Below are 27,883 nucleotides of genomic sequence, written 5' to 3' on the forward strand. Positions count from 1 at the left end.
CAGATGCTTCTAGTGTAGACATAACCTCAGTGTACAGCTTGTAAGTAAGCTGAGTTGACTTTTTTGCTTTATATTAGAGTGATGATATTGTGGGTGGTGAAATGAAAATAGTTTTAGCAATTTTTTTACCTGTTCCATCCACCTTACATACAGAGCATTGAGCAGGTTATGGCATATTAAGCTCTTTTGTTGTTTTTGTGTGTTCCCCTAATCATAAATTGATGCTAAGCTGTTAGAACTAAGCCATTGTCCAGATACCTGGGTTTCAAACTCTGAACTCAGAAAACAGAATTGCATTGTCTACTGTCAGATTTAACTGCGTGTCCGTTGTTTCTGGAATTTATTATAAGCTCTTTTAAGTTTGTTTCAGAATGCCCTGTATGCATTTCTGTAATGTATAATATTAAAATGCTGGACTGGATATATCTCTGGGTACGTTTGTCCCATGCTATTTATACAATATGTAATGTCTGTGTGACTGTACATTATTTTAAGTTAAAAAATTACGTGTTAGTTGGGAGATTGATTTCAGTATCAGAAACTTAGAGAAGTGAAAGTTGCTATCTCAAAATTAACTTAAACAGATGGCACATCTTGGGCTTGTCTACACTTGCCCCCAACTTCAAAGGGATCATGTTAATCAGGGCAACTGGAGTTTACTAATGAAGTGCTGTGGTGAATATGCTGCACTTCATTAGGCTAATTCTTCCCCCCGGCAACTTCGAAGTGCCAGCATGCATGTAGCTGTGGGCACTTCAGAGTGCCCACACTACTTCAAAGTACCTTTGCTCCTCAAAAATTTTCTGATAAAATAATTTAAATTATCAAAACTATGTCCTTTGTTGTTAAAATTTTGCAGAGTAAAGGGACTTCAAAGTAGCACGGGCCCTTTGAAGTGCCTGCAGCTACTTGTGTGCTGGCACTTTGAAGTTTGCTGCTTTGAAGTTGCTGCAGGGGAGAATTAACCTAATGAAGTGCTGTGTATTCACCGCAGCACTTCATTAATAATCTCGCATGCCCCTGATTACCATGCTCCCTTTGAAGCTGGGGGCAAGTGTAGACCCAGCCCTTATGTTTTATACTATGCATTAGTAACAAAGGATATAGTTTTGATAATTCAAACTATTTTATCACAAACTTGGGTGCTGTAGATGTGATAAAGAAAATGCTGCCTAAGCAACCTTCGATTTCCCTCTTCGGCCACTAGAACTGATTCTGCCGCTTACGGTGGAAGTCATGACTGCTGCCTGCAAGCTCTGGAAGGGGCACGGCTTGTTATCTGGTATAGAGCAATAGGAATTGACTGTGCTTGCAGAACAAGGAGATAGTAAGGGAGGAATTGTGATTCAGAGGTATGTCTCTCAGTCGCAGTGTGTCTTGTGACTAATAGAGTAGAGCAGTTTAAGCACCACCCAATGCTCGGGGCTGTGTCTAAGGTCACAGTCCAACCCTTGGTTAACAGGCCATATAAGTTGCTTCACGTAGACCTATTCATCTTGAAGCAAAATTTCTAAGTTCTTTGAACTACTCACCTAGCTTCATACTGGCATGCTGTGTGTGTGTGTGGAGCTGTAGACATTTTTTTTTCTTTGCATACTCAGTTCTGAAGCTTACCAGGTTAATTACAGTCAATGCTGTGTGTGATAAATTTTGCCTTTTCTCTTTTGAAATCATTGTAATTCGATTTCACTGCTGCTTTGCAATGAAAATTCTCCAATATATTCATTAGTTCTAATTCTTTCTCAATTGCTCTGCTGAAATATCTGAGTATACAGAAACAACAAGAAGTCCTGTGGCACCTTATAGACTAACATATATTTTGGAGCATAAGCTTTCATGGGCAAAGACCCACTTCGTCAGATGCACCTGACGAAACGGGTCTTTGCCCACAAAAGCTTAAGCCCCAAAATATCTGTTAATCTATAAGGTGTCATAGGACTTTTTGTTGGTTTCGAAGATACAGACTAACTTGCCTACCCCTTTGATACTGAGTCTATAGATTGTTCAAATTTCTAATGTAGAATACACCAAGGCTGGGTCTACACGTGCCCCTTCCTTTCGAAAGGGGCATGTTAATGAGCAGGTTCAAAAGATGCTAATGAGGTGCTGCAATGAATATGCAGCACCTTGTTAACATAACGGCAGCCGTGGCAATTCAAAAGTGTGGCTTTTCGAATCGCGCACCACCCGTGGAGACAGGACCTTCCGAAAGGACACCCGCCCCCAGTTTTCGAAAGCCCTTCTTCCGATCACAGATAGGAAGAAGGGCTTTTGAAAACTCGAGGGGGGGTCCTTTCGGAAGGTCCCATCTCCACAGGCGGCGCGCAATTCGAAAAGCTGCACTTTCATATCGCCGCAGCCGCCATTATGCTAATGAGGCACTGCATATTCATTGCAGTGCCTCATTAGCATCTTTCAAACCTGCTCATTAACATGCCCCTTTTGAAAGGAAGGGGCACATGTAGACCCAGCCCAAGAGAAGATACAGTTTGCACATCGGATTGTAACTTATGCTATTTACAGAACTAATAAAAACGACACAGATCCTGAAGTATATATTCAGTTATACTAGTAAAATTCAGTTTGTCCTGGATTTAGTTAGTTACATAGGTCACCAAATCTGAGAACAGCAGAAATGGCAGGTAATTTCTATAGTTAACTTTGACTGGGTTAATAATGGTTTTGTGTGTTTTTTTATAATTTAAATATTGACAGAAGGTAAAGACAAAGGATTTCAGAAAATACCAAATCAGATTTCACTTTCTACCTCAAATGGATATTTGTAGATGGCTCTTTTCCCCATCCTGCTACTTATTCATCTCCACTCTGTATTCATGGTTCAATTCAAGTTTTAAAATCAGTCAGTTTTTGTAAAGAAGCAAAAAACACTAGTTTCAGACTTCTACTGTAGCTTTATCTACTATTTTTTCCCCAAAAAAGAGAAGAGTGTGGACTGAAAAATTAATTCAGAGATTTTGTTTAAATTTTCCAGAAGAATTCATCTGCAGATGGAGGGCAAAGATGGAAGATTTCAGATTCAAATGTGAATTTTTTAGAAATTATGTGAAATGTGAGATTATAATTGAAGATCTTTTGTAATCTAAAATATGGTTGGCTCTAACAGGGAGCTTTTATAGTCACATCATATATCCACTACCATGTGTATCATAAGCGTATATTTATAAGTACTCTGGTACAGGTTGAAGCTCTCAATATTCTGTGCTGTTATTCAGTTTTAATTTACTCTCTGAATGTCTTTTAGGAGCCCAGTGAGCAGTGGAGGTGTTTTATATGCCACTAACTGTAAACATGTTTTTTTATGCTTTTTATGTTTTTTATGCTATTTTCAATGCAATACAATTGGGTAACAACACTAATGCTTTGTTATGAAGAGAGGTGATAAGCCTTGACTAGGCATAGGTTTATGTAGGGCGTATCAGTACAGCCACACATTATTAAGCAGCATGGCAAGTATTGTTCCATTTTATTTGCCTCAGAAATAAGAATAGAATCTCACTCGTTACAATATTGACCTCCCATGGTTCAGCAAATTTGTTGGTTTGGCACCCGTCAGCTCTTCAGGGTGCCAGACTATTGCGTTTCAACCTGTATTCAAGAATGTGTATGTATGTGTATATACACATACATAGTAGAATTTTGGCATTCTTATGTATCCATCACTGGAATATACAGTACATCACTTTGTATATCCAGAAACCAAAGAGAAACATTTTAATCAAAACAAGTTAACATGATACATTGAAAGGATAGCATGTCAATAAGCAGTGTGGTAGAATGGTCACTGGTTTTTACATGTTGTGGTTTTGTTGAAGTAGGAATAACACTCACTAGAACTGTGTTCTTAACAGGTGGTTTGTTTTGGATGCAGAAACAAGAGATCTGGTTTCAATACACACTGATGGTAATGAGCAGCTTTCAGTGATGCGCTACTCAGTAGGTAGGCAATCTTACTGTGTATTTTGAGCACTTCATTGTCATTGCATGCTTTAATGCAAATACAATAGATGTTTTTCCTTGCACTTCTCTGGAGCTGTTAAGCTATTAACATGTTACACTCACGGCAAATTATCTTCCATTAATAGGGAACAGCAGACCTTTTAAACAATTGTTTAAATGTATTAACAAAACATATGTGTAAGTTAACAATTACAGCTTAATTCGCATTTTGCCCGCAGTGGAATTCAAAGTTTTATGTTTGCTGTTCTCTCTCTGCAAACATCACTGTTTCCTCACACAACACCAGGTCATAAAGATGTATGCGGTTGTGATATGATGTCGTCATTTCTTTCAATAACTCTAAACTGAGGAGGTAGCAGTTAAATGAAGCCAAGAAGGCTTGATCTTAAGGGGTAGCTCTAACCTTTTAAGTGTGCCCAAATATTCTTTAGCTCAGTATTCCTTAAACTTTTTGAGACCATGGAACACCAAACAATAATATCTTTTTATGTGGAATGCCTATGAAAATTTTCTTTTAAAAATAAGTATCAGACCAAAAAAAAAAAATCTAGCATCAGATACAGCAAAAACAAAATTAAGTAATTTAACCAGGTATCATAGCAATGAAAAAGCAATTATGTGGAAATGTAAGAGGATACCTTAGTGCAGAGATTATGTGGATAGATAAGAGGATATCCTCTTACTGAAGAAAACCCAAGGTTGTCGTATGAGAGTCTGACAAATAGGTAGTAATTGAATCCTCTCTTCTGACTGGATGGAAGAGCGGTCTGGCAAACCTCTTTCATGTTTGCTGTTGCATAGTGTACCAGGTAAATTGGGCAAAACTTTCCTCTGCTGCTGCCCCATTTACTGATGACAGCATTTCATTTCAGAGCACTCACATTCATTGGTGCTCCAGAGGATTTTGATCGCATTCCCAGGGAGTAGAATGGTTAATAGCATCATGGACCTTTCTTGTTACTAGAAAACGGCTTGTGATGTTTTAATACTGTGCTAAGGTGACTTGGTTGAAGCTGTTGTGCAGTTAACCTTTGGTCAATGTGTAGTTAGCATTGTTCCATGTGTAATTATTTTACGTTTAAAAATAAACTGTTCTTTGGAAATAATCTCCAATGACTCTCAAAAATGGAAAACTTCAGAGATGTATGTTGTTAGCCATTTTGAGACATTCAGCACAAACCTAAGGATTCATTATCTAGACTAGGTCCCTGTCCAATGGTAGTCCTGTTTATTCAAGACAAACTCACCCCATAATCACAACCACCATGAAAAGAGGGAAAAGTAGGAAACCAATTGGAAAGTAGTATAGTTAGTTACATATCGTTGGGGTTCTAGCTTATGGCCACTTATATGACTAATAATAATTCATTGTTATTAAATATCAAAGAATTCAAGATCAGAAAAACATTATTACATTATCTTTTACACTTCTTTTATAGATGGCACCTTACTTGCAGTAGGATCCCATGACAACTTTATTTACCTCTACGTAGTGACAGAAAATGGAAGGAAGTATAGCAGATATGGAAAGTGCACTGTAAGTTTTTACGCAGAGTGCATTGGCACAAGAAACTATGACTGACGATAGACTATAGCTTTTGGTAGCAATGTGTAACTTTTAGTTTGGGGTCCATTTCTGTATATTAACAATAGAGACAATTTTCATTTTATTTTTGGCAATCAGTATTTTTCACTATCTGATCAACCCTTAACTAGTTTTAAATACATAGCAAGAAATTAGCAGAATGTGGAGAAACCAGTTGCTAATAGTATCAGTTCCTTTTTTTAGACATGCCTCTGTATTTTTTCTTTCAACTCAGAAATTATCCTCTGATGCAGAAGCTATCTTGCATTTATACAAAAAAGGTCCTCCTTGGAGGTGTTGGAAGTTCAGCATTTGTTTATTTATTACCGATCTCGCATCCCTGCCCTTTTATAAATCTCCTTGACATGTCTTTGAGCTGTCATGCTGATCAAAACCAGCTTCCATGAATACAGTGATCTTGCATTGTTAATATATAACTGTACATAAAACAGTATCTCTTTATGAACATAACTCTTGTCTCAGGAGAATTGGTTTGGAGATTTCTAGTTGTTATTGCTGTTATCATATTAAAAATAGGAACCTGTTACTGTCTAGGGATGAATTTCTAACCTGGGGTAAATAAGTATAATTCCAATGAACTTCATGGTATTGTGTATCCCTGAGCCTACTCTGAATTTGTCATTCAGTCCTAAATAGCTGCCTACCATTTATAGACGTGCAGTAAGAAAGCAAAGTATTCTGAGTAAAAGACTGATCCCTACATTTGGCATTTCCTAGTCATTCTTTGAGTAGATGCAACATCAGTTTGAAAGTATTAGAAACATATAGATACATATTTTTCAGATTTGAGGGATGTGAAAAAATATCCCACACTACAGGTTGAACCTCTCTAGTCCCACACCCTCAGAATGTGACCAGTGTCAAATGAGCGACTTTGCCAAACCACAGGAGGTCAGTATTGTCTAGCAGCATTACTAACACTTCCACTTTTTACTGGGCTGTTAGAAGACATTTAGGAGTAAATTACGGCCAAATAACACCACAGAACACTGAGAGCCAGGTCTGGTGGCTGTAAGCAAACTTTATGGGACCGCGGGAAACATGGCTATACCCATGATAAGTGGATATTCAGTTAACAAAAATTCTGGACTACAGATGTTTCTGAACAAGAAAGTGCCAGATTAGAGAGGTTCAACCTGAATGTGCCTAACGTATGCCCAAAATAAATTTGCCAGGTAGGGTGTTTTTTTGTTCATTTTTTTTTTTTAAGTGAAAAGTGATGTTTGGTTGGAGAAGGCAGAAGTCAATTAATGATGTTAAATATTATTGTATGGTCACTGTTGTGTTTACAGTTAAGCATCCATCAAGGCTCCAAGTTATCTTCCAAATTTCCCATGTGTATGTACACATGTGTACAGAGAGAGAGAGAGAGAGAGAGACGATCTCTTGACAAATCTTTTCTAGTTCACAGTTTGGCTTGAATAAAATGACTGGATAACATTTGTCTTCTGGATATTCCCATTTGCTTGGGAAGGAGGGAAGTCTTGCTACTAGACATTTGTTGCTCTCTCCCTTTTCATGTCACCATTTTCTGAGGGACTCATTTGTAGTTTCCCATGTGAATAACCGCAGCTTTCTTTCAGTTGTGCTATTGCATGGACAGTCATGATTTTGCATGTTATTTGACAGTGTTTCAGGGGCATAACTTCTGAAGTCTGCATCCTTATTTGTTTCGCAGTCATTTTGCAACAGCAGTACATGATTTTATCGTTACTCGGTTCCCTCTTATCAGTGCTTCTGTGCCTCTTTGAGTCTTGAGCAGAATGCAACAGCATCCTGGCTTGCTGGACTGAGCAGCTAGCCTATGATCATATTACATGTAGCCTGTATTTCTCTATGCTGACTGCCACCAAAGCCCTAGATTGATATTAACTGGGTGTTTAGCAGGGAGGGACCTGGTTGTGTTCAAGACTTTGAGCACCTTTCTGGTTAGTGTATGTCCTCTGGCATCAACTTTTTTGGCATTCTGCTGTTATACCATAGCCTGGCAGATGATCCTTAGGTTATATAAGTCATTCCTTCTGGCACTCAGCCATCATTCATTTCTTCCAGATGGTAAGCATTGTTTGAATCCATACTGAAGTTATTTATATTTGAACCAATGTCAGCCCATGTGTAATACCTCCTATCCTCCAGCACTTTGTATCTTTCCAGTTGGGATCACTTTTTTCCATTATTCATGAGCAGTAGTGTCTTCTTAATGGGAGGACTATACTGGTGAGAAATACTATTAGCCTTATTAGGCCAAATTGCTGACAAGTTGTAGAAATCATTTTGACTCATGCAGCTGTTTGAATGCAATGAGCCTATCACAAGTCTGGACAGCCCCATGGAATAAAGAGGAGGCACAGTCTGCAGTAGGACAGAAGCTGAGACAACTCCTTGCTCAGGGCCAGTGATGCAGGCCCTGTAAGTTACCCAGCCTGGTAGAGCAGCACATATAATTGGTATGATAGCAGCAATCTAGCAGTTAAGAATTCACAGTGGTGATTCTTTTACAGTACTTGCTGTAAAACTTCCACTATTGCTGTAGCTGAGAAGGTAGGAGCTGCTGTTTTCTGAGCAAATGGATAGAGAGGTATAGGTAAGGCAATAAGTAACAGTCAGCATGGATTTGTCAAGAGCAAATTATTTCAAACCATCCCAATAGCTTTCTTTAGCAGGGTAACAAGCTTTGTGGATGGGGAGCAAGGAAAGCAGCAGATATGGTGTACCTTGACTTTAGTAGGAAAGAACTTTTCATAAGCCATGTAGGGAAATAAAACCTCAATGGAGCTGCCAGAAAGTGCATGCATAACTGGTCAGAAAACTGTTCCCAGAGAATCTCTGTCAGTGGTTCACAGTAAGGATGGAAGGACATATCAAGAGGGGTCCCACAGGGATTAGTTTTGAGTTTGATAATGTACAGTATCTTTGGCAATGATTTGGAATAAATTGCCTAGGGAGATTGTGGAGTCTCCATCATTGGAAATTTTTAAGAGGAGGTTAAACAAACATCTGTCAGGGATGGTCTAGATCACGGGTCAGCAAACCCCCAGCATGGATACCAAGAGTGGCACGTGAACTGATTTCACTGGCACATGAGGCAGGAGCTCAGCCCTATCCTTTCACTCCCATGCAGCCAGGATCTTTGCTCAAAGCCATGGAGCCTATGAATTAACAAAAAACTAGCTAATGCTTCCAACCACCACCTAAATGGTAAAGCTCTACATCTTAATGTATTTGTTAATGAAGCTGTTGTAAGAAGGACTATTAGTGATTTTAAAATGTATTACTGTCACTTGGACCATATGTAGAGGTTCAAAAGGTCAAATTTCAACACTCCACCTTGGAAAGGCTGAGGTCCCCTGGTTTAAATAATATATAGATTCACACATAAGGGGATGGCGACAAAGAGGGTTGTTGACTGCAGAGGCACATCTATAAAACCTATTTACTGCCGGCAGGGTGATCTCGTATGGCTGTGCTAATTAGCCATGTGATTATGTTAATGAGCAGCCATTTGCAATTGCAAAACTGCTCATTTCCATAAAGCTGCTGGCACTACAGATCCATGTAGATCCAGCCATTGAGTGCAGGGGACTGCAGTAGAAAATCTGTCAAGGTCCTTTTCAGTCCTATGTGGAACCAAAGCATCTCTAGATTACCTGACACCATCCTTATTAAACAGTATTTCTATCCATGCTGTTCATTGCAACTGAGATAATTCAGATCTCTGCCTCTTACTATTGTCTAGTTGATTGCTACAGAAAATCATGGAGCTGAATTATATACTCATGTTCTCTGACAAGTCTCATTTTAGCCAGTCTTAAGCTATGTGAAGAGCACCAAAATATTATGAGATGGGTACTCCTAACAGTTTGCAATAATAATGTGAATGACTATCATTAATCTTTGATGTCTAGATCAAGTAGATTTGTAAATAAATTGATGTACAGTGGGTATACTGTTCCTTAGATAGAGAAATATAAAAAAAGATTTTCATGCTATATCCTATACTTAAAATGGGGATTATCTCCAGAACTGGAAGGAATTATTTTGTGTGCTCACTGCATCCTAAGTATAACATGTTTAATTATTATTCATCATTATGTGTTACTTATTCATTCAGGGCCATAAGCATCTTGATTTTTACTGTTGTTTCAGGGGAGGGGGTGTAACAGCCTGAGCTGTGGACACTGTGATCCATGGATCATGAATTTACTACCTCAGTACATTAAGGCAGATGTATATTAGCAGTAGAAAGGGAAACTGCTAGCCAAATATTTTCAATAACTAGTTGTAAGTGCACAGTGTGTAAAAAGAAGTGTTCCTCTCAATGGTAGCTGCTGAGGGATGATTTTTATTGGAATATAAAATTGTGCTATTTAAAATATTATGACAAGTTTTTATGTTTAGATTCACCCTGTCACGGTCACTTGCTTGAAGGGATTTTCCAGCCTGGAGCCCCCTTGCCAATAGCTTTGTTCACTCTCCCACCGCCCCAAGGAATTTTAACAGCTGCTAAAGGTCTGGCAGGATTTAGTAAACAGCTGTCCAATTTTATTTCTATGTCGGAGTTAGTTTGCAAATTTTAAGGGTTTGAAAAACGAGAGGAAAAAAATCCAGTCTTGTGTGTTTCAGTTTTTTCAGTGTACTGGTGTTCTCATAAAGTATCATGCATCCTTCTCTCAACTACAGTATAGGTCTGTCAGTCATCAATAAATTAATAATCTCAAAAGCCATAACTAATCCCAAAGTACATGATATCATCAGGACTAGTCATTTTCCTAAATGTAGCAAGTCCTCTAGGGGACACTGTGACAGGTAGGAAAGTAGAATGATAAATATGTCTATATACACACTGTATAATTTTGCAAGCAACTCAACAGCCATCCACAGGTATTTTATATAAGAAATTCAGTGGATGTATTGTTTGAGTGCTCAGATGGGGCTCACTGGGAGGGACCACACACCAGGTCTTAAGTCACCTAGGAACACATATCTACAGAACACCCTATGGGGCAGAGAGAAATTGGGTCTGAAGGCTCTAGTCTTCATGTCATGCACTAGACTAGAGGATGAGTGCAGCTGGTGAGGCAAATATGGATAAGGTTCATTATAAAATGGAGCGGGAGAGAAAAAGGTGGAAGACCATACAAGTAGGAAAGGGGAACCAGGAGCCAAGTTCACTCATCTTTGGCTTATAAGGATAATTTAACTTTGTCCTTGCAGGATATTAGGAATACTTTCATAGAACTCCAGATTCCATTACATGGCTTAAGGTCTTGCAAAGGTCTGGTTATCTTTTGAATGTGTTCAAAACCTTAAGTAAACAAACACCCTAGGCCATGTCTACACTAGCCCCAAACTTCAAAATGGCCATGTAAATGTGGGGTAGATGGGAGCAGATGGGAATAAGGGGACTTCGAAGTAGGCGGGGTTCTTTCGAAAAGGAGCCCCGTTGGGACGAGCCGCGCGGTGGCGAGCCGTGTCAATTTCGAAGTGCTGCGGCTGCCCGCATGCTAATGAGACGCTGAATATGTATTTCAGCGCTTCATTAGTAAACTTCGAAATGGCCATGTAAATGGCCATTTCGAAGTTTGGGGCTAGTGTAGACACGGCCCTAGAGATGCATTTGTAGATGAGAATATGTAGTAAACTTATAAATCCACCACCACACTCTCTTTCCACAAGTGTAAGCTTCATTCATGAGCACTGAAAACCTGTTCCCATGAATTTTGACATTGACTTAAATAAGAACTGGATCAGGCCTAAGGATCTTTAACACAGAGGTTATTGGGAGTGTGGGTTTATCAGTTACACTGATGACCTTGTGTATGCAAGGAAGAGTGACTTTGTGTTCTGGCACCAGTCAAACATGCACATGCTGCAGGGCAAAGAGCATGGATTAATGACAGATATATAAGGTTATGCTTGTAACGCTAGCTATTGATCCATCAACCTTGCCTTGTGGCTGTTCGCCAAAGTATTCAAAGTATTTAGGAGAGGCGAGGGCTGTAATCTAAACACTGACACTTATGTGATTTAAATCAGCTTTAACATCTGAAAAAATAAGATAGTAGATTTGATTTTGTCAGAAGACTGAAACAAAGTGCTCCATTGCTCAGAACACACATCAGTGCTGATTGATGTCACAGTTCATGTTAGGCAGAAGATTTGGCCAGAGCATATATTTTGGCTACAGCTACTTTATTTTAATAGTGTGTAAAGAAAAGCTCATTTGAAAAACAAGATTTCACCTGTAATTCAGTTTGACTAATCCTATTAATTGTAGTGAATACTTTGACATTATGTTGCTTAATTCCTCAGGTAAGATAAGTAGGTGCAAATTTCCTAGGGCCAGGTTGTGACTGGCTGGAACCCGGAGATGCATAGGAAGAAGCAGCGCACAAGGAAGCTCCTACTGTGTTAGCCATCACGTCACACTCTGAGGCCTTGTCTACACTACCCCTCCCCAACATCAGTCTACCCCACACAACTTCATCTATACAAATATCATCTCTGAAGTCGACATACTCACTGCTGTATCTTCAATATGGTAAAGTGGGTGGGGGCTGCTTTCCTGTCTACTCCAGCTACTCTTCTCATCCTGGTGGAGTACCAGTGTCAACAGGCGAGCACTTGCAGATCAATTTATCATGTCTAAGCAGATGTGATAAATAACTGGTTGGTTGATCACTGCAGCATCGATCCACTATGTAGTCAAGACAAGTGCACAGTTCTTGTATTCAGGGGATTGCAGAAACTGCCCCTTTCAGACTTCTGCTAGCAGTTCATATTGCCACAAGGGCATTGAGAAATGGAAGGAACAATGCCTTCTGCCCTTCTGCCACAGACAGTGGACACTCAAAATAGGGGAATATGATACAGCTGCTGAAGGATGTATCAACGAATGTGGTTCAGAATTCATCATGAAGGCCGTGTCTGCACTACAAAAATAACTTTGAAGTTGCCTGTCTAGACACACCCTACTTTGAAGTTAAACTTCGAAGTAGGGGCTGACTCCCTTCCTGGGAGTGGAGTAAGGACTTCGAAGTTGGGCTCCCTACTTTGAAGTAAGGGGCAATGTGTATAGATTCTCTGCTGGCTACTTGGAAGTAGTGCCTAACTTCCAAGTTAACTTCAAAGTTATTTCCTAGTCTAGATGCACCCTAAATGATGCAGCTTCCCAAAGCTGCGCCCAGTGTTGTGGTTAAAACCTTAATACTTGCCATACAGCTATCATTCCTATAATGTTGTGGCCTAGTCCCACAATCTGTCCTCATGGAAGTAGTCTCTATTTTTTGCCAATGGTTCCATTAGAGTTAGTGGGAGGAAGGATTACTTGTGTGATTGTTACAGGATTAGACCCTCTTGTGCAGTGTATTTATATTTGACTGATGGCAAAAGCCATCATTCCTAGTAAAAGAACAGTTATTCACAGCTGATTGGTCTGAAAGTTCATCTTCCTGTGCATGTTAGAAGGTGAATATGTTCTGAAATAGTTGTGTCCAGCTCCAGATGAAAAACGGAATTGCAGGCCAATGGTTGCCTTTACAGTATAATGTAACAATGCACAGAAATCAGTTATAAAGTTATGATTTCATTCTGCAGTTGGATTTCTTATTGAACTTGATCAGGTTACTAATGTAGATGATCTGGAGTGTGGTAGTCTGAAAATAAAGTATACAGGTGTACAATTTAAAAAGGTGTGAATTGAGTAGCTAGAAACATAAAGCCAGGAGTAAGGTGCAGGTTTCTTAGTAAAAATGGAGCACATAAGTCCTGAGCTCTGTAATCTGCAGCCTTTCAAGATATTACCTCATCCACATTGATTTCTTTTCTGCAGTCATTTAAGAATTGCTCTATATTACATATGTCATGTTTCTCAGCTCTCCCACTGTGGATTTATAATTTACCAAGAGGCTGTCCTGAGCTGTGAACCATTTCCAAATAAAAAGCTTTTTTTTTTTCAATTGCTACTTCTGGATTAATTTTCTACCACCTGAACAAATTTAGTGTTCCCTTTCCCTTCCTCTGGGCTATCCAGGGGCTGCCTGCAATGAATGTATTAAAGGAATATAAAATGGAATGTCAAAAAAGGACATCTTTATATTAAAGGAATATAAAAGGGAATATCGAACTTTTAAATAGTCTGTACTGCTGTTCAGTAAAACTAAGAACTGGTAGCAGAATTTAAGATTTTTTGGCAAAACAGGATGACAAGTTAACTTGCTGCAGCATGGACAGTGTAAAAATATGTGAGCTTCCCAAGAGTTTTCATTGGCTGCTTTTAGGTATTCAATCAGGCTAATTTATAAAAAGCAGCATTCATAAGACTTCAGGTTCATTTATTAGTAATAATTTATTCATCCCCTTTAAGGAGAGAAGTAGGAGACAGCTCTTGGTATTCTGTGCTGTTCATCGACATGTCAGTGTTCTGTATTGCTAAGTTATGTGGGCTGCCTTTGCAAGAGAGCACAGCCAGCACCAGTAACTCCCACTAAGCCAAATTTTCAGAACAGTCCATTCCCAGCAACTCCTATTGAAATCAACGGGTGCTGTACATTTATTAAATCCAGCCACAGACTCAGGTGCCTAAACAGGAGCTGAGCTTTTCTAAAAATCCATCTGGTGGGTGCTGAACATGTCAGCAAATCCACCATTTACCCCTACTTTTGCTAATGGAATTCCATACTAAGACAGGTATTGTCCTGGTTTAATGCCTGTTTGTTATTAATATATTCTTCAAGCAAACTCATGCCTTTGTCTAGTTGCTGTGTCAAAAGATAATTCATCCTGATTTGCCTTTTCCTAATTGGTTGCAAGTAGAGTTCTGATTTGTTGTTGCATTAACTCATCCATACTTGAACAACTTGTCTTCTTGTATTAATTTGTATTGTGAAAGGCAGTATTATTACCAAGGAAGAATCTTCCTTCCTCTGAAACTCTTATAAGTTACAGGAAAGGCACTTTGCCAGATTCATGTTTGTTTAGTTATTGGCAAATGTGTGTCTGTGTAATAGGAATCTTTACTACAGGAATGCAAATGTTTGCAATACATCCTGGAAAAAGAACTTACTATTGACCTCTGATTTTAATTATCCTATGCCTCATTAATTTTTCAGACATCACTGGATATGCTCATGTTTAAATGAAGGTGGCAGTTAAAAATTTCATGTTGGCATTATTGTATTATTCTTTAGGGACATTCCAGCTATATTACACACCTCGACTGGTCCCCAGACAACAAGTATATAATGTCAAACTCAGGAGACTATGAAATACTATACTGTAAGTATGAAATTAAATTATATGTACGGGGCAGAAATTTGCCTTAGCAATCATAATACATGGAGGGGTGTTTGTGGTCAGGGCTGTCTGTGCAAAAAGCTTTCTGACAAAGGAACTAATTTGAACTTTTGTAACCTGATATTCTGATATTATTCAGAGCTATGTATTACCTAATGGCACTTCCAAATATAGTTTACTTCTCTAAAAGGTCATAAATCAGAATAACAATGTAGGATTTACAGAACTAGTCACATGAGGTTGTGATGTTGCTCTAAAATGTTTTACACTTAGAAAATAGTGTGTATGTCTTGTCTATTTAGTATCAGCAGTGTAATTTATTGAAGTATGTAAGATTTGAAAGAGAAAAGCTTAACCAATAACAGTCTTTATATAGCTGTATAGTAATAGTGTTTGCATAGCTAATGCCTTTTTAAATACGTGTTTGTTTAACTAGTAGATAGACTTAGTAACTGTGCAGTACCACATGAAAAGTGAGGTGATCTGGTCAGAGTGCAGACATGTTAGAAGTAATTGGAGCTGAAATTGAATTATTTGGAGATACACATCTGTAAACCCAGTGTAAATGAGAGGAAAGTCAGACTCTTGGGTTCAGAATAAAGTTCAAAAGTTCTTGGAATTTAGTGAAGGATTTCTCCCATGATGAAGGAATCTAGCAGTGTCTTCTTGTTGGCTTTCCAAAATGATTAAAAAATGAGTTTAAAAAATTGCACTTAATTATTTTCTCCAACATTCTTAGTATCTTCAGAGAAAAAAATTGGTATATCTAATTCATATGCCATTACTGTTAATTCACTTCTTTTAAAGGGGACATTCCAAGTGGCTGTAAACTTATCAGGAATCGTTCAGATTGTAAGGATATAGATTGGACAACGTACACTTGTGTGCTAGGGTTTCAAGTGTTTGGTAAGCACCATTTAACTTGCTTTTACCCTTCATTTTGTTCAATCTTTATTATGCTACATTTTACATTGGAAATACTTGATTAATGATTATGGGACAGTAATTGGATTGTCTGTACAGAAGTGCTTCAGTTGCCACATGGTAGTATTATTATCATATACCCCTAACAATTATTTTTTGTCTTACACATCATCTCAGAAGACTGGCTGCAACGCAGGTCATGTGATCAATCTTAAGTGGGATGTAGCTCTATGTGGGTAAATATCCTCCATAGATAATACATATTCATTTTCCATTTAATCTTAAAGCTTTGGGATTTCTTTTGTTCTACTGGTTTCAGACTCTGGAGGTTGAACTTTGAGCCATAAACCATTGTGTTTTGAGAGGTGCCACTGGGGAAGGGAATGGGGTGGGAAGAAAGGGGAGAAAGTACAGTAAAGATCTGTGTGTATAGTCTGTAAAGATCTGAGGTGTGTAGTCTGAACTATGTAGTTTATGACTCTGAAAGGTGGCTGCACCATCAAAGATAAGCAGTATGCTCTATGCCTGCAAAGGAAGAGTGCTTTAAAATGGTAAGCATATTTTAAAAAAACAAATTTACAAAAATGGAAAGAATTGACTAAAACTCAGAGCTGTGGCTGGATAGTTTATTTTCTGCAAAATGGCTTTTTGTCAGCCCTAAGGGAGAGCACCCGTGAAATGTTGAAATTGTTCAACCTCTCAGCATTGTGAACCAATTCACGTGAGCAAAGTGCTAAATGTTACACATTCACCACTAGCACAAGAGAACAGCCCTTGTGTTCACACTTACAGTAAAAGTAAAAACTAGTTAGAAACAAGTTAGTAAATTCTTGGGTACGTGAGAGAAAAACATGCAAATCTTTTCTCTGTTGGTCAGAGTTCAGTTTTCAATGCCAATTTATTTGCTGGAAGAAAGAAAATAGAGATTTTTTTTTTCCCCTGAATGCTTATTCTTTACATAGTCTTTTGAAAACCACATACACTCTCTGAGGGGAACTCCTTAATGCACGAATACTCTAGCAGGGCTACATTTAAGTTGGTGGCTACAATCGCTTGTATATTCAAATAAGCTGGTTTTTATAATTAAAGACCAGTCCTTTCTTTTAGAGGTGGATTGTTGAGAGAGATGCTGGAATCATGCCTATTGTGTAGGTGAACAGATGCCTACATTCTTGTTAGCATTTTGATTAGGATTCTGGCTCCTGTCCATCTGAAAATTTAATTTAATTATGTAAACGTGTGTATAAAATCTCTGTTAATGGCATACAGAGCAGATGGCTGCTTTCTCTGCAAGTTGAGTGTGCAAAACTGGATTGATTAATATTTGGCTGCAGCATTGATTTCCTAACTTTTGTTGTTGTTGTTGTTGTTGTTGTTGTTGTTGTTGTGGAACAAATATTGAAGGAATGGAAACTGTACCATGAAGGAATGGATATGGTTAGTGGCTCACAGGAGATTCCTCAGGTACAAATGAGGAAGTGCAAGGAGCCAAGCTTTCAGCATTCTCATGAGGACATAATGTCCTGGTCAGTGAGCAATCCAGCACTGTAAAGGAGGCAAAAGGGATGAGTGAGCCTACACCCTCTCTTACGTTACGATGCTCTCCTCTTACATTTTTTCTACTTGGCATTTTGAGCTAATGAAAGATGCCATCTTGCAAGCACTGAACCTACCTCAGCACTACATTTAGCAACATTGCAGGTACATTATAGGCAGTGGCTGTATCAGAGTCCCTACTTTTTCTCAGAAGTGCTCTTCAACTGAGACAAAGGGGCAGTGCCTGGAGTTACAAGACGAATTCTGTTTCCATGCTCAGTCATTAGCTATACTGCTGGCATTGCATGCAAGAGAGTCAGTTGTGGTTGTACCTGTATGTGTGTTGTTTGAACACCTGTTCACCCTGATTTGGATTTAGACCACCACCTCATTCTAGTTAACAGCTATCAGATAGGAGCTAATGATGGCCTGGGCCAAATTCAGATTAGGGGACATGCAGATGAACATCTCTGTATCTCATTAACAGTACCCTGTGCCATCCAGAGCCTTTCATTCTCTTATATATTTTAATCTGCACTTCAGTTGCTGGTAATTCTGGTCTGACTTTCTGGTTTTTATCTCCACTGCATCCAGATCATTGTGCACTCTTACGATTATGTAGTAAAGTTTTATTAAACTTAACAGCTCTCAGAGCTCTTCAGAGTTCTAAGCAGTCTTGGGTTCACAATGGAAGTTAAATCTGAGTGATGCTCCTTAATTAAAAATCTACCAGTGACTTACTTGTGTCTTTAAATAAAAATGAGAACAACAAATAGTTTGACAAGTTATACTGCAGAAAATAATTGGTCATCTTCAAGGTATATTTGTAAGTTTAAAAGGTTCCAGGCCCACCACGTTTTAATTTCCTAGTGTCAAGCATTCCTGGCCCATAAAAGCATCCTGGACCAATTACTTTGTCTCAAAGGTATTGTCATCTAGAATGAGACAGGAGTCCTATTCCTAGTTCTGCCACTTATCTGCTGTAACACTGGGCAAATCATTTCATCTTTTGGGCATGTTTTCTGTATGTTCCTTTGGCTTTTTTCTCTTCAGATCGTAAGCTTTTTTAGACTTGGTTTTGATTGTTTGTTACAGTGCCTAGCACAAAAGGACAATATCTTATAGGGACTGCTTATATTGTCATATAATAATAATAATAATAATAGTAAATTGAACATTGCTGTTTTAAAAGTTTTTAAATGTTCAGTATTTTTACCCTGTTACCCAGCCATGTTAATCAGTTACTCTCATCATACTTTCCTGAAAACTTGGCAGAAAAATCCTGCCCGTTTATTAAAATTGATTATGTTTTTGGTTGTTAAAATCAAATTTTGTATGTAGTAGGACCCTCAGCTCTTCTTATAAATTAAGAAAGAGAATATAGTATAGCTCTCTGGTGAACATCTCTCCAGAATAGCAGCTGAAATTTCAGAAAGCAGATAAAATTGTAGACTTGTTGCTTAAGAAAGTTCTTTATTTAGGATCCTAAATATAAACTTCAAAGAAATGTCTGCAGCAGAGTTTTGAATATACTTTACAGTTCATTTATTAGCCCCACCTGCTGGTTATACTGTATTAATGAATTACAGATGTGCTCAAGATCAATGGATTTAGTTCTAGTTGCTTGAAAATTCTTGAGATAGTTATTTCTAAGATGGATATTATTACTGTTGAGACATTCAAAATATTGCCCAACAATTTCCTAAGCAATTCATGTTGTTCATTGTGGTAACTTATCTGCAGTAACATTCACTTGCACCAAGTATCTTCTAATACTGGCAAGGCTCCCTCCTCCTTCCTTACAAAGTGTGAAGAATTAGACATAGCTTTTGTTTTCCTCTGGCTTCTTTTCTTCTAGATAAAATAAATTTCTCACTCCTGACCCAATGAACAGTGTCACAAACAAGTTTCATATAAACTATGGAATTGAGAATTTGCTTTTTATAACAATTTCAAATGTGACCAAGTTGTTTACTTTAAAAATATTGTAGTGTTGAAAATATAATACTGTAAAATACATTCAGTCTAATGCTAAACAGTTTACTTGGAGTTCCCTGATATTTCTCTCCCGATGATATGAAGTGGAGGAATTATTTTTAATGACTTAACTGCTGCTTGTATCAAGGAGGATAGATGCCTTCCTTGTCTATCTGATGATTGATATCTTTCGCAATCACTAGCTTACAATGGTGCCTAAAAATGCTATTCGTATATATGCAACTCATTGGCACCCAGCAAGTGATAGCTGTATTGTTAAAGTTGGCACAGTGGAATAAAGTATCATCTTCTAATTCTTGACTTATCCTTTTTCCAGCTTGCTCTCATAGATGCATCATAATTTTTGCTGCATGAGGAAGCATAAGAGCTTGTTTTTTTAATTCAATGCTCCTTCCTTTTTTTTTTTTTTCCTGTTTAGACATATCAGTTCTTTGCTTTGCATTTATGTGCAATTCACTACACCTTTGTTTTATTTAAGCACTCTTTTCATATGTGGAACATGTCTGGGTTGAGCTTCTGTGTAAGTTAATCATTGTTGGTCTATTTCTAATCATCTGTTTTTAATCATACTGCCATTCAAAAAAAAAAAGAAAGTTCCACTATTCACTAATTATTTTGCTTCAAAATGTAAAAAGAAAAAAACAATGTATACTATGCAGCATTCAAGTTTGTCATATACCTCAGTAACTTGCATTACCTTTAAAACAAGAATGCATATACCAAACAGTATTCATTCAAGAATTATCTGTTTTAACAACCAATTGAATTTTAAGTTAAACACTAGTGTAGTGTATTTGCAAGATTGGGGTATTGAATAGCAAATTTAGCTAGTCAGATGATGTTTTTGGTGTGACAAAATTTAAAGTTGAATTCAATATCCTATTCAGTTTCCCAATTGTCATTATTTTTAGCCATATTTTAGGTTTCTTAGATTATATTTTTGCTTCAAGATTTTTTTAAAACACTGTTACTAAATATGTCTCTGTCTATCCTGTGTATCCTAGGAGTATGGCCTGAAGGATCAGATGGGACAGATATAAATGCGCTTGTCAGATCCCATAATCGAAAGGTGATAGCAGTTGCTGATGATTTCTGTAAGGTCCATCTCTTTCAGTATCCCTGCTCCAAGCCAAAGGTAAGTTTAGACTATGTTGAGTACAGTAGGGTCTCAACATTCGCAAACCTAAGGTTCACTACGTCAGTTATTTATGAGCAGCTGCTTCTCCAGGGCATGGAGCACCAGCAGCCATGGCTTCCCCAGGGCTCCAGGTAGGGAGCGCCGGCAGCCATGTCTTCCCTAGGGCTCTGGGCAGGAACGCCAGCAGCCACTGCTACCCCAGGGCTCCATGCAGGAACCCTGGGGAAGGAGGAGGGAACTATCAAGTAGGTTTCCTGGGTGTAGAGGAGAAAGTGGGTCAATCAGCCACTTCTCTAAGATACTTGTACACAAATGCCAGAAGCCTCAGGAAAAGACAGGAAGAATTAGAGGCACTGGCACAGTCAAAGAAGCATGAGGTGGTTGGAATAACGGTGACTTGGTGGGACAACTCACATAACTGGAGCACGGTCATAGAAGGTTATAAACTGTTTAGGAAGGACAGACAGGAGAAAAGGAGAAGGAGTTATGCTCTATGTGAGGGAGCAGTATGATTACTCAGAGCTCCAGTATAAGGAGGGAGAAAATCCAGTTGAGTGTCTTTGGGTTAAGCTTAGAGGCGGAAGTAACAGGCCATTTTGTAGTTGGTGTCTGCTATAGGCTGCCAGATCAGGGAGATGCAGTAGATGAGGATGTCTTCAGACAGCTAAGTGAAGCTTTCAAATCAGAGGCCCTGGTTCTCATGGGAGACTTTAATCATCCTGACATTTGTTGGGAGACCAATACAGCAGCACACAAACAATCCAGGAAGTTTTTGGAGAATGTTGGGAATAACTTCTTGGTACAAATGCTGAAGGAACCAGCCGGGGCCCTGCACAACTTGACCTGCTGGTCACAAACAGGGAAGTACTAGTAGGAGAAATAGAAGTGGGTGGAAACCTAGGCTGCAGTGATCACAAGATGGTAGATTTCAGGATCCGGACAAAAGGTTTGGTGGTCGGTCCCAACGGGTAGTGGTCTATGGCTCAATATCTGGATGGCAGTCGGTTTCAAGCGGAGTGCCACAAGGCTCGGTTCTGGGGCTAGTGTTGTTCAACATCTTTATTAATGACCTGGATGAGGGACTGGATTGCACCCTCGGCAAGTTTACAGATGACACAAAGCTAAGTGGATAAGTAGATACATTGGCGGGTAGAGAGAGAATCCAGAGTGTCCTGGGTAAATTGGAGGATTGGGCCAAAAGAAATCTGGTGCAGTTCAATAAGAAGAAGTGTAGAGTCCTGCACTTGGGGTGGAAGAATCCCAAGCATTGTTTTAGGCTGGGGACCGACTGGCTTGGCAGCAGTATGATAAAAAGGGACCTAGGGATTATGGTGGATGAAGGGCTGGATATGAGTCGATAATATGCCCTTGTAGCCAAGAAGGTTAATGGCATGCCAGGGTGCATTAGGAGGAGCATTTCAAGCAGATCTAAAGAAGTGGTTGTTTCCCCTCTTTTCTGCACTGATGAGGCCACTTCTGAAATATTGTGTCCAGTTTTGGGGGCCCCGGTATAAAAAGGATGTGGATGTGCTGGAGCAGGTTCAGTGGAGGGCAACAAAAATGATTAAGCATCTGGAGCACAAGGCCTGTGAGGATAGGCTGAGGGATTTGGGCTTGTTTAGTTTACAGAAGAGAAGACTTAAGGTGATTTGATAGCAGCCTTCAACTTACTGAAGAGGGGCTCTAAAGAGAAGGGTGAGAAATTGTTCTCAGTTGTGTCAGATGGCAGAACCAGGAGTAATGGTCTGAAATTAGAGAGGGACATGTGTAGGTTGGATATTAGGAAAAACTACTTCACCAGGAGGGTGGCGAAGCATTGGAATTCGTTGCCTAGAGAGGTGGTGGATTCTCCATCCCTGAAAGTTTTTAAGTCCCGACTTGACACGGTCCTGGCTGGAATGACTTAGTGGGGGTTGATCCTGCTTGAAGCAGGGGGCTGGACTAGATGACCTCCTGAGGTCCCTTCCAGCCCTAGGATCTATGATTCTCTGAATGTTGAGACCCTACTCTATATTATAGGCAGGGCTGGTAAGCAAAGCTAAGATTACCTAACACTTCCCCCTAGCAAGACCCTGTTTCCAGCTTTAGCAGACTTTAATCATTTCAGCTGAAATTTTCCATGCCATATGTCGCAGGCATTGTAAGATGCCTGGGTTCCCACAGCAGGTTCATCCCTTGCACTGAATGACAAAATCTGAAGACATGGATCCCACCTAATAAATAAATGTCAGTCTTTGAGTTGCTACAGAACTGCTTGATTTTTGTGAAGCTACAGACTGACATGACTACCCCTCTGAGACTGAATGAGACAGACAGGCCTGCCAACAGGGGGAAAGGAGGAGGCAAAGGGGGCAGTTGTGTCCTTTCGTGTCCTTTCGAGGAGACCCAGAGCTCTGGTCACTGGGCACCACTGCTACTTTTGCAGCAGGAGTGGCATGAGCTCCAAGACCCACTGAAGTGCTGGTAGCACTCTCCATATGGCTGTGGGGGTGGAGGGGAGGGGACAGCGCTGTGGTCCCAGTGGCATTATGGACAAATGCCCATGGCCCCACACTTTCTGCCTTTGGCCACACCCCTTCTAGAGGCATGAAGCCGAGCCCCATCCCACTTTACACTGGGGCCTGCAGTGTCCGTCATCCCTGCTGGAGACAGGGTCTCTGTCAAAATAAGAGTATGTGATCATGTAAATAAAAACTGTATCATAATGCTTATGTGGGGGGGAGCAAATTAAGGGTGCAGAGTCAACCTTGGTTCTTCCATTTCCTACCTGTTGAATGCTTAACTTGGCAAACTTAATAATGTGTTTAACATTTTTGTATGTAATATATAAATACCCAAACATATAATTGCACATATGTATGAGGGCATATGTACGTGATAGTTCTACAGATGTATGCCTACACACACATTTGCTATGTATAAGTAGGAAGAGTGACTTATTGATTAAATAATTTTGTTGCCACTTAATGGCAAATTAAATGTGTTGTGGATGTTTTAAAGTTATCTTTTTTTAAAAAAAAATCCATATCTGGCCTTGAAAATACAAAAACAACAAGAAGTTGTGTGGCACCTTATAGACTAACAGATATTTTGGAGCATAAGCTTTCCTGGGCGAAGACCCACTTCGTCTGATGAAGCAGGTCTTTGCCAACAAAAGCTTATGCTCCAAAATATCTGTTAGTCTATAAGGTGCCAGAGGACTTCTTGTTGTTTTTGAAGACACAGACTAACACAGCTACCTCTCTCAGACTTGAAAACACAGATTTCCTGAGGATGTGTAGCTAGCTCAAACATTGAGAACTTTCCTATAATTTGGAATTTGTACAATTCAGTGATAAAACTCAAGGAAAGGTTGTATCTCCGAGAAAATTAATATAGATTGGTGTAGTTGGTGTGTATAAATTATTCTTTGGATATTAACATATAACAGGAGAAGACTGACAAATAATTCCTCTCGCTCTCTCTCCCCATTTGTGTCAATAGGCACCCAGTCACAAATACAGTGCTCACAGCAGTCATGTGACAAATGTCAGCTTTACATATAACGATGGTCACTTGGTTTCAACTGGAGGGAAAGACATGAGTATTATCCAATGGAGACTTGTGGAGAAGGTAACTTTGCCACAGAATGACATTGTAGTAGAAATTGGTACAACCAAAGCCCCCATCCCTGCCAATGAAAGTGTGGTAGAGTCCTCTGCACCTCTTTCACAATCATTTGATGAAACGGCACAAAGTGAGAGCATAGCTGACAGCTCTCTCACATGTTTGGAGAGCAATTTGGAGCAGACTGTGGAGGCCAATGAGGAGCAAAGTGAGGAGCAGAGTGAAGGAAGCAGTCTGGATCCAGGCGAGCCAAGCTACGAAGAACCATCCAATGAAACAAGTGAGGAGCAAAGTGAATCAACTGTTACTGAAGACCAGCAAGATAATTCACCCGTGTCTTAACACTTCCAGCTCGGATGGTCTTTATTTTCCCTTGGTGTGTGTGCTTTCATAAATGGTAGAAGGTTTAAATAGGGGAGGGGGAAATAGCTGGGATTCATGCCCACTTCGGCTGTTGGGTTTCAGTGAGATTTTTTAGTCTGGCTTTGTTTCAACGTGTGGAACTATCCCCAGGGCCCAACTCGACAGTCAATGTCAAGAATTGTTCAAAGTTAGTAGTGGCACGTTTTTATTTCTGAAATTGCTGTCAGGAAGTGGCATGATGTCAATACTGGAAAAAAAAAGGGGGGGTGGGGGGGAGGGAAAGTTAGTTCTAAGGAAGAGCTGAAATAAACCAACTTAATCAAGAGAGAGTGTATTCTGGAAGTACTAACACCAAACAGAAGCACTGAATAAGTACCAGCTGAATAATACTATGCTGTTTTTCCAGGTGCATAAAAAAAAATCCAAAAAACTAATTTTGTGGAGCTGTTCTTTCTTTTTTTTAATGGGAAAAAAGGAGAAACGAGAGAATAATGCCATGTTCATGAAACTGCCTTCTTGAGCTAATAATATGCAATTTTCTAACACTACTAATTCCAAATGGAGTGTGGACATGCTTGCAGTCTGTCTGCCCTTGGTGCTGCTAGTTCTAAGGGGAAACTTATCAAGGAATAGTTTTCCTTGTGTATAGACCTATTTAATCATAATTAACCAAACATTGGTTTCTTTATGAATTGCTGTTGACCTAAAGGTTGATTTAAATATTTGAAGCAATTGTGTTTTCAGAGGATTGCTTGCTTTGATAATTTGAAACATAAGAATCTTTATATTGACCTTGATGTGAATGGAAGAGAGTGCATGACAAGAAAACAAAAGACTGATGGGTCTAGGGTTAAATGCAGCTTGAAGCAAAAATTGTTCCCTTACAACTAGGAGAAATATAAATATAGTTAAATTGGTGCTTGGGTATAGTAAGTTGATAACTTCTTTTTTTTTTTTTTTCTCCTTCTTACTGCTCTGGGGTTACTTTAAGAATCAGTAAACTGCAAATGTATTTTACTGGGTCCTTTAGCAGTCATGGTAGTATCACAATACTTTAGATCATGTCGCCTATTTTGAGATTTGCTTTTTTTATGCGTGTGTGTGCACGTGTGTGTGTCTGTGTGTGTGTGTGTGTGATTTTTCTCTTACCAAATTGCTGTAAGCCATGCAGCTCTTACGTGGTTATACCTGGCCAGTTACAGGATATCATGGCATTTGTTATGCATTTGGAAAGTAATTTTTTTAACAGAACTTGTCAGACAGCTACATTTGTTTCTTAAGTACATAAGTTTCCTACATTAAAAAGAAAAAAATAGATTTACTGACAAATATGCATTTCCTATGTACTTGTTTATATTTTGATTACATAGAATTTTTTAACTTGCTGCATCATGCTGATATTTTAGGTTTTAGTTAGAAAATCTTGATTCAAAACTTTGGATGAGTTCATAAGTCTTAAGTGTGCAAGCGTTTACGTGATTGTGCCATTCCAAAGTGCATCAAAACTGTCATTCCCTTTCTAGTATCTTCTCAGGAGTAGTGCTACAGATCAGGTATTTAGTCATCATTTGGTAAGATCAGAAAACTTAAATGGACTCCCAAAGGATATTTACAACATTTACATATATAAAATATCCTCTTGTTTACAACAGTTCCAGAAAACCTCAAAATAGTTCTCTTCACATGAAGGGAGATATGGATTCCAAGCAACCCAGCTGTTTAAACTGTGCTCTGTACATAGTGTTTTATTGGAGAGCTCTAGCGTATCCGAGTTACAATTCTGCCAAATAATAATGACAGAATTATTCTTCTCAAATTATGTGGTTCCAAATGAGGAATATGCTGTAAAGTGAGGATATAACTCCATTAAAGGAAAAATGGGGTTATCAAAGCTAATGGGACACAGAGCTCTCTCTATCATCTTTATGAATGCCACCTAAGCAACGCACGTTTGGAAACATCTATCACTTAGGGGTTGCCAAGTAAAGTGAGAGTTATAGTTGTGATATTCTTATGTTGTAGTTCAAAAAACTCTACCAATATGCAAAAAGCCTTACAGCTTTCAATTGCTGGCAACTACTGTTTAACCGATAATTAAATCTGTGATAATGGATGGAAATGGGTGGGATTATGTCACTGTAGATGTTTTAGAAAAATAATTGTGAATGAAATATGATTGTGCGTTTCATGTGAAGATGTTTGAGCCATTTCTATCTATCATGCATTCCTGTCTCATGGCAGAAAATTTTGAAGATTAAAAAAACAATAAAATAATCAAAATAGTACATTGCCTTTGTGTCTTTCAATATGAGTGCAGATTCCTTTTAATACACCTGAAATGCCCGTTTTCATCAGGTCACCAGTAATGCATTTATCAGATTTTTTTTAATATATTTCTTTAATATCTTCTTGTCTCTAACCAGTGCTTTGCCTAGCTAGTAAAGGGTACCTGTTCACCAGGAGAAGCAGGAAATACTCCTACTGCTCTAAAGAATATTCATGTGAGTGGAGTTACAAGTCATCTCGTTGCTTTGGAAGTGTGTCCCTAAATGATTGAGATCTAAACATACAGCTTCTCCATGACATTGACTAATAGATTGACAAGCCCACAGTAGATCTCTGAATAAAGGGATTATAATAAAGAGTAAACTATTGCTGTGCTTCACTGAATTCTAGACAAACTTTGGCTATGTCTACACTATGAGATAAATTCGAATTTATTAATATCAATTTTGTAATGCTGGATTTTATGAATTTGAATTTGACTATCCTCACCTCCCCACTTGCTCCTCACAAAACCAACTTATTGCTGCCATACTCAATCAGCAAACATCAACTGTATTTTCACTGGTGCAGCAGGGGGAAAAATGCCCTGCAAGCAGTGGTTTGTATTTGACGTCATCTTTCCACTTTGCATTGCCCTCATTCCCTTCTTGTGGTAATCTAACATCCATTTTTCCAGGTGGCAGGAAGGAAAACTAGTGAATCAACAAAGATCGCCAAATTCACAGAAATCTTTCTTCTGTAACTGAATTACTTTTTAAAAATGTAGCTGTAACTGACTTATGAAAGATTTTATAAAAAGCAGCACATGTGTATCTTAGCTGGCCCTCCACCCACTGTCCCCTCTCCCTTGAGAACATCTGATCCCTGAAAATAATACAGGGACAATGCAAAGCATGAAGAAAGAGTAGACAGTAAAGATTGGAAAAAAGAGAGTTGCTGAGGGGAGGGTATTTGGCTTCCCAGTTCACTATACAGCTTCATACACAGTCTGTATTCTCAGCTGGCCCTCCACCCACCCTTCCCTCCGTGAAGGGGTCCAAAGTTAGCAGAAAGTCAATAGAAAAGGCTAGGAAAAAAAGATTTTTGGCTTCCCTCTTCACTACATGGATGTTGCCAAGATGGGGGGTGGGGCTCACCAAATTTCATTGCCCTTC

General features: G+C 39.0%; 1 protein-coding gene across 1 annotated transcript in view; it reads left to right on the forward strand.

The window, feature by feature from the left end:
- EML4 (EMAP like 4) overlaps positions 1-26,722 on the forward strand; it is a 244,447-nt gene extending 217,725 nt beyond the window's left edge. The window contains exons 19-24 of the mRNA XM_074989602.1: positions 3,870-3,958; positions 5,418-5,515; positions 14,773-14,860; positions 15,686-15,784; positions 20,341-20,471; positions 23,958-26,722. Of these exons, the coding sequence (XP_074845703.1) occupies positions 3,870-3,958; positions 5,418-5,515; positions 14,773-14,860; positions 15,686-15,784; positions 20,341-20,471; positions 23,958-24,422 (970 nt within the window). The 3' untranslated portion in view covers positions 24,423-26,722. The remainder of the gene's footprint in view (positions 1-3,869; positions 3,959-5,417; positions 5,516-14,772; positions 14,861-15,685; positions 15,785-20,340; positions 20,472-23,957) is intronic.
- Positions 26,723-27,883: the final 1,161 nt, after the last annotated feature.

This window comes from Carettochelys insculpta, chromosome 3 (assembly GCF_033958435.1).
Source record: "Carettochelys insculpta isolate YL-2023 chromosome 3, ASM3395843v1, whole genome shotgun sequence".
NCBI lineage: Eukaryota > Metazoa > Chordata > Testudines > Carettochelyidae > Carettochelys > Carettochelys insculpta.